This window comes from Octodon degus, unplaced genomic scaffold (genome assembly GCF_000260255.1).
Source record: "Octodon degus isolate 3935 unplaced genomic scaffold, OctDeg1.0 scaffold00268, whole genome shotgun sequence".
Lineage (NCBI taxonomy): Eukaryota > Metazoa > Chordata > Mammalia > Rodentia > Octodontidae > Octodon > Octodon degus.
This window is the reverse complement of record NW_004524844.1, coordinates 273195-280686: the sequence shown is the minus strand read 5'-3', so window position 1 is coordinate 280686 and position 7492 is coordinate 273195. Positions and strand designations below refer to the sequence as shown.

The following is a 7492-nucleotide window of genomic DNA, read 5'->3' as shown; positions in this document are numbered from 1 at the left end:
AAGCTTGAGGATCCAGGGACCGAACCACAGCACCCTTAGCCTGACTGCTTTGTTTAAGCAACCACTTAAACAGATGAGCTAATGGGCAGCTCCCCTCCTCCCTTCTTGTTTTGATGTGGACTTTATACTTCATGGACTCGGTCAAAAGGGGAACTAAAAGGGGAACTGTTTCTCACTTCAGTTTGTCTCAGAAAACTCCCTGCGTCAGAACACATGGAATTATGTCATTCCTTTTTTTGTTGTTTTTGACACAGGGTTCCAGTGTGCACTTCAGGATGGCCTTGAACTCATTTTGTAGCTCAGGCTGGCCTCGAATTCACAGGGATCCTCCTGCCACAGCCTCCTGAGTGCTGGGATCGCAGGTGTGCACCACTATGCCGGGCAATTATCGCATTTTTAAAGCATTGCTCAACTGTCCCTTGTGGGAACGGAACATCATTTATTTTGCTGTTTTTTTTCTTCTAGTGGTTGAGGAATTCCTTCTGTGAACCTACAGACCTGAACTGGTAGCTTAAAGAAATAGGAACCATTTTACCTCTGCCTCTTGCCTCCCTCCAGAGGGAGAGCACCTTCTCACTGTGGCACACAGGCTGCTGGGTATCTCACTTCCGTTCCCTCTCTGCCTCATGCCTGCCTTGCCCTTAGTCTCCCTGGTGTTCCTGGGACCTTCAGGACTTTTGCCCCTAGGGTCCTTCTGCCTTGAACTCTCCCCCATCCACTTGGCTTTCTCCTTTTCTCCATGTCTGTTCAGAAGTCATTTTAATTCTGCAATGCCCCCTCCACTCCAGGCAGACTCCTTCCCAGCCCAATCTCCCTTGCCCTCTTTATTTTTCCTCACTGCACATGCCCCATAATATAGTATCTGTTTGCTTATGGCAGTGTTTTTGGCTCTATTGAAATGTCAGTTTCACAAGGAAAAGAATCTGCCTCTACTTTGAGCATTCCTCTTAACTAGTGTTTGGCATGGTTGCAGTTTCATCTGTTGTAAAACAAATTTGGAGCTGTTTTGCAGGAGGTAAGAGGGAGGGTTGTGATAACACAAAAAAGTACTGCTGTGGCCTAGGTGTTTGTGTTAAAATCTGCATTAAAGTATGATTAAAACATGGTCATTGCCCCCACTTCAGAGATAAGCAAACTGAGACTGAGTGGGGTCAATGTCTTGTCATAAACCTCCGAGCTGGCATTGGAGAGCCTAAAAATCGGGCAGCTTACCTACCGTGTGAGAGGGAAGTAGAGGGGGCTTGAGGTAGGATTAAAAAAGAAATCTACATAAAAAGACGAAGAAATTTAATTATACTTTAAAAAAGCTCCTACAGCTTTAAGATAAAATTACTCAAAATTCCCGTCTAGAAAACTAAGAAGAATTGCTAAAGGTCCTTTTATAGTAAGCCTGTAAATTCAGACTTTAACCTGTCCTCACCTGTAAACTGTGCTTCCTTCATCCTTAAAAAACGCGGTAATATTGGTGGGCGACGTATTCCAATTTCAAACACTTGGAGACAGCTTACGTTGAGCCCGGCAGACAGTAAAAATACATATCCTACACCATCCATCTTGAAGACACTCCCTTAAATGCACCCAAGTCTGGCTCTTTGTTTGTTTTTTTTAATTTTTAAATTTTTATTTGTGTGTGTGTGTGTGTGTGTGTGTGGCCAGCTCAGCCCACCAGGGGGCGGGGCTGGCTGGCATGTGGTGCTGGGGGATTGAACTGCGGTCCCTGTCTAAGCTTGTTCTAAGCAGGTACTTTAGCCCACTAAGCCATCTCACCAGCCCCTGTTTGTTTGTTTTTGAGATAGTGTCTTGCTGTGGAGCTCAGGCTGGCCTTGAACTCCACTGGTCTTGCTGCCTCAGCCTGGGCTTTCAGGTGTGAACCACCGTGCCCGGCTCCAGCTGCTCTCAGTGTGCCTTGTTTCTCTAACCTCGTGTGCCCCTCCCTGAGCACATCCTCCTAAACCCTTCTCCTGTCTCTTTTACTGATGTGCCCTAAAAATTCTTTCTTTGCAGTGGGAATCAGCAAACCTGCAAACTTTTTTTTTTTTTTTTACATTTATAATCTTTTTTTAAAAAAATTAATTAATTTATTTTGTGTGTGTGTGGCCAGCTCAGCCCAGCACCGGGGTGGGGCTGGCTGGCATGTGGTGCTGGAGGATTGAACCGCGGTCCCTGTGCTTTGCTAAACTTGTTCTAAGTAGGTGCTTTAGACCACTGAGCCATCTCACCAGCCCCCTGCAAACTTTTTTTAAAAAAGGTTGGATAGGTTCCTTATTTCAGTTTTGGGGACCTCTTAAGCCCAGCCTGGAGACAGACCTACAAACCAAGGCCTTGTAGGGCTGCTTGGAGATGATGTAATTGTCTAGTGGGATTTTTACTCCGTGCTGTTCAACAGATGATTTGCTGTTAGCCCCAGAGCTTCTTCAAAAGGCTGCTACACAGCACAGCTTCCTGTGGAGAGGCTTTTGGGAGAGGAAAGGCAGGGTGGTAATGGGAGGGGGGTGAGGGTGCCAGGAACATTTGACTCAGGAATGAGAAATTATTGGGGTTTGCAAAAGAGAAGGTTGAGGCTGAGGAATGGGGGAGAATCAGCTCTTTACCAAACACTGAGCATCGTCTATATGCGAGGGCCAGTGTCCTTGTACCCGGGTTTCTTACCTCAGACTCCCTCGTTGACCTTGTACCTCCCACCGTGGTGGCTTACCTCAGAGTGCTTTGCCTGCCCTTCCTGTCCATCTATCCCAGATGGCTCAAGGATAGCCGCAAGCGAGCGATGGCATTTCTCCAAACTGCTTCCCAGGTGCAAAGCTAAATCAAAGAATATTCTAGGCAGAAAATACAGATTATTTTAGAAATCATTTATTAATCTGGAATGAGGCGCATCAGATGAACTGAAAAAAAAAATACAAGACTCTCAGTGGGGCTGGTGCTAGGGTGGGGCTGCCGGGTGCTTGGCGAGCTGTGTGTCATGGTAGGTCAGTGTGGGATCCTTCTCGTCCTAAGTCCACACGGCCTGAAGTGCCAGGATGGACCAGAAATTCATGTAATTCAGATAGGAGAAGAAACCTGGGGAAGGAAGAGGGCACGGGGTGAGACAGGGTTCCATAGCGCACACCCGCCCAACACGCCCTGTGCTATCTCACCCCACCTTCATCCCTCACTTTCACCAAATGCAAACTCACCTCCATGGCCTCCAGGCTGCTTCCTAATTCCAGCCCAACCCCATCCCTACATCCAGCCCCAGGTGCACCCCACCCCAGTCTCACATCACAACCCCATTCTACTTACCCCTCTCCACTCCCACCCCCAACTCTATTCCACATAACACCTCTCTATATCCCCGAAGCTATGCCCAAGCCCATCCCCTTCCCAGCCCGGACCAGTCATCATGAACAGGAAGATGCCAATCCATGCCAAGTAGAAGCTGATCCCCAGCTTGTATGTCATGCCTTCCTGTAGGTATCGGTCAGCCTGCCACAGGTAGAACAGGACGCCCAGTGCGATGCTGGCCCCTGTGTGAGTGCAGATGTTAGGAGGCCCGGAATAGGGGGTCCCAGGAACCCTGCTCATAGCTGTGTGGCTGCTTGGTTCTTGCTCATTTCCCTATTCTCTTCAACCTCCCTAATCCCATACTTTGGCCACCAGTGGAAAAATGGGCTCCTGACACCACCACCCCGGGAGTGCAAGCCTAGGACTTGCATGGAGTGACGATGGTGTCCAAAACCACCGGCTTTGGCTCTCACAGACTGGGGCTGTCATCCATCTCTGCCCCTCCCTTAGGGAAGCCGCATCATCTCTCTGAAGCTCAGCACCCTCGTCTGGGGAGTGGGGATACTCACAGGGCCGTCATGTACATGGGCTGGAATCGGCACATTCCCCACACGAGGCCCTTGGTAATTAAGCTACGTCACCAAGCTACGTGATATTGAGCCCTTCCCAGTTGGCTTCCGAAGCAGTATGCAGAGAGCCAACTCTTTCTGGGTATTTTGAAATTACATGAATTAAAAACAATTTATGTAAAGGAAAATCCTTCTTGTTTTTCCTTTTCAGATCTTAGATTCTTGGTCTTGTGTTATTGGAAAATGATACAGGAGGTGCTTTATGTTTACATAAAACATAAATTCTTATAGAATGACCTGATTTAGTTGGTGTTTTCTATCCTTTGTGACTTATTTTTATTTTTTTATTCTTTTATTTTTTTATTTTTTTAAATTTTATTTATTTGTGTGTGTGTGGCCAGCTCAGCCCACCAGGGGGTGGGGCTGGCTGGCGTGTGGTGCTGGGGAATTGACCCACGGTCCCTGTGCTTTGCTAAGCTTGTTGTAAGTGCTTTAGACCACTGAGCCATCTCACCAGCTCCTGTGACTTATTTTTAAACAAATAAGACCTATTAGACTAACTGGATATATAGACTTGTTAGTCTAACTGGATAAATACCAGTTATGAAAAGGGAAACATGAAATTGACTGCTCTTTACACTGTCTCTTTCCAAAATTCTTTCCGGATGCAACTGAAAATTATTATCAACTACTACAAGGGGCAGGAAGACAATATCCCTTATTTCTAAATTAAAGCCCCTCCCCCTACAGTGTTGGCACACAAAAGCAAAACTAGGTTCTTTTTTGCAAAACTAGATTATGCCAATCACTGTATCAATTTTGTGTTATTTGGGTGGGGTAAGAGGGTTATCATGGTAAAGATTTGTGCAAGATTTAGTAGCTAACATCAAGTACTGATGCTTTTTCTCTTTTGAAAGGCAGACTGCCGCCTGCCGTGCCTCACTTGATGTGCCTGCAGTCTTGGAAGTTTGGCTAACTCCTGTTTTCCTACACACAGAGCCTGTGAGCTTGCCTGGAGGTTCTAGCAGGAGAAAGCACTATTCGTATACCTTTGACTGGAGAAAGGTTCTCCTCTAACGGGAGGGGGCAGTTTTAGGAAGGACACACATGGGACAGTGAGGGAGGCAGGGGACTTATGTCTCACCAGCAAGCTTACCAAACCAGCTGCAGTGATCGATGATCCATGGGGTGGTGGGTGAGATCACCCTCATGTCCAGGTACTGATATTTTCTTGCCTTCTTTCTTTTGAGTACTGGTCACAGAACATAGGACCTACCTCATGGTAGGCAAATGTTCTGCCCCTAAGCTACTTTCCACTCCTATTTATTTTATTTTGTGACCAGGTTTAGCAAAATCACCCAGGCTAGGCTTGAACTTCTTATACTCCTGCCTCAGCTTCCTGAGTAGTTCGGATTGAAGATGTGTCACCATCCAGCCCAAGTACTGACATTTTCTAATGCATTTTCATTACATCTCTACCTGAAAATGGGAAGGGAATGCCATCCCTATCCTAGATTGGAAGACTGGCTCAGAAAGATGAAGTAACTTGCATAAAATTACCTATCAGTTGTGATGTGGCAGGAGCAGAGAGGTTGCTTTGGGGAGGGGAAGGTTGAGGATCCCAGTGGGCTGTGCTAAGGGTATAGGACAGACTGGATATGGGTGAGAGGAAGGACTTGGGAATGGGTTGGGCTGGTTTTGAGAGTCACGCTCACAGGTGATAGAGGCGGGGATGGGACTAAGAAGAGGCAGCAAACGAACCGGGGTTGAGTGGGAAGTTGAAATTCTTGGTGATGGGGCTTCATGTGGAAAGAAAACAGAGTTGGGAGGAGGTGGGAATCAGATGGACATTGGGGGCTGGGGAGATGGCTCAGTGGAATATGTGCTTCCCTGGCAAGCGCAAGGGCCTGAGTTCAATCCCCGGTTCCGCAAAAAAAAAAAAAAAAAAAAAAAAAAAAAACCCAAAAAACAAAAACCAGATGGACATTGGGAAAGGGGATGTAGACAAGTTAGAGGTCATTGGGCAGTGGACGTGTGGGTTAGAGGGGAGGTTGGTATTGCGCCTGGAGGTGGGGTTGGGGTGATGTTTTTATTGGGATGGGCTGGATATGGGGAAGGAGAGGATCGGGGCTGGGAGTGCAGGTGGGGTGGGGGTGGGGCTGTGCTTTGTGACTGGCACAGTGAGGTGCTCCGTGTTCATATCCCCAGGAAAAGGTCTTAGTGCTGTGCCTGTCATGATGCTGCCGATGAAGAGGACGAAGTCCAGCACAGGCAGGTTGGAGCTGGTGAAGAAGAGCAGGAGGATGAGGGCCACACACAGGCAGACGCTGGTGATGCTGGAGAAGAAGAGGAAGGCCCAGGAGAGGTCCAGCAGGTCTGGAGGGGAGGAGAACGGGGAACACAGAGACTGCATTTGCAAGTTCTGAGATCTGGCAGGAAGGCCCCCAGTGGGGCTGTGAATCTTCCCCGGCCCCCTCCTGTGAAAACTTTTCTCATGCTAAGAAAATTGAAATGGGGCTGTAAAGGAGTATTAATGCTGATCCCTCCAGCCTGCGCATCACACAGCTGGGGCAGTGAGAAATAGGGAGGGCGGTGGCCATCATTTTAGAGCTGTGAAGACCATCGCAGAGGGAGGGGTCTCTGGGACAAAGCAAGAGGAATCCCAGGAGCTGTGAGGGCAGAACAGGCCTTACAAGCATACTGGTCGTACTCCTTCATGCAGGACATGTCAGAGCACGCCACAAAAAGGATGGTGTTGATGGGTATGGTCGGGGTGCCGGCGGGGTCCCCGGGGGGCTCCAGTGGCACTTGGAAGTGCATCCAGGGCTGGCCCAGAGAGATGAAGCCGATGATCACCAGGCCGGCCAGGGTCAGCACCAGGCTCAGCTGGCGGCTGATCTTCCTGGCCTCATGCAGCAGATGCCAGCATATGGGCAGCCGGATCTGACGGCTGCTGCTTTTCTGAAACCTGCAGATCACACACTGCCGCGTCAGCCCTGGGCCCACCCATGCTTCCCGCCACCCTCTCTACTCTGCATGGGTGCGCCATGCCCTGTGTCTCTAGGTCTTACTGTGGGCTACCCCCAAGCCCCGGGCCAGCCTTGAGCTATAGCTTCCAGGCCCTGCCACACCTGCATTCTGATACACCAGCCCTGTCTCTTGTTCCTTTGACGGCTACCCTTCCCCTGGAATTCTAGCCATCTACCCAGAGCTTAGCCTCCTCCCACAGTCCCGCCTCTTACTTGCTAGCATTAATGCTGGTGGAGCTGGCTAGCAAGAAGTCTTGCACGTCAACAGGAATGGTCTGGTTGGGTTGGGAGGCAAGCCCAGTTTCTTTGGGACTCGCCTGGGAGCTCCAGTTAACCGAGTCGATGCTCTCAATGCTGGCCGTGGGGCTCTGGGTAATGGATGGGGGGACATGGTCTTTGGGCCGGGTTTGTTTGCTTGTGAGGCCTTGAGTCTGGGTTGGTGTCTGGGGGATGTCCAATTGGTGGGTTTGGTAAGCTGAATGGGTGTCGTCCAGGGGAGGAGATTTTTGGACACTGAGTGGCTGAGTGTGGACAGTTGGCAGAGATTGTTGGATACTGGGATGGCGAGTGTGGAGAGGTGGTGGAGATCCTTGGATACTGGGATGGCGAGCGTGGACAGGTGGTGGAGATCCT

The 7492-nt window shown here is 49.2% G+C and overlaps 1 protein-coding gene across 1 annotated transcript in view; it reads right to left on the bottom strand.

The window, feature by feature from the left end:
• Positions 1–5919: 5919 nt before the first annotated feature.
• Positions 5920–7492, bottom strand: part of LOC111814094 (extensin-3-like) — a 2922-nt gene continuing 1349 nt past the window's right edge. The window contains exons 2-4 of the mRNA XM_023706677.1: positions 7073–7492; positions 6524–6798; positions 5920–6206 (exon numbers count right to left, since the gene is read on the bottom strand). Of these exons, the coding sequence (XP_023562445.1) occupies positions 5920–6206; positions 6524–6798; positions 7073–7492 (982 nt within the window). The remainder of the gene's footprint in view (positions 6207–6523; positions 6799–7072) is intronic.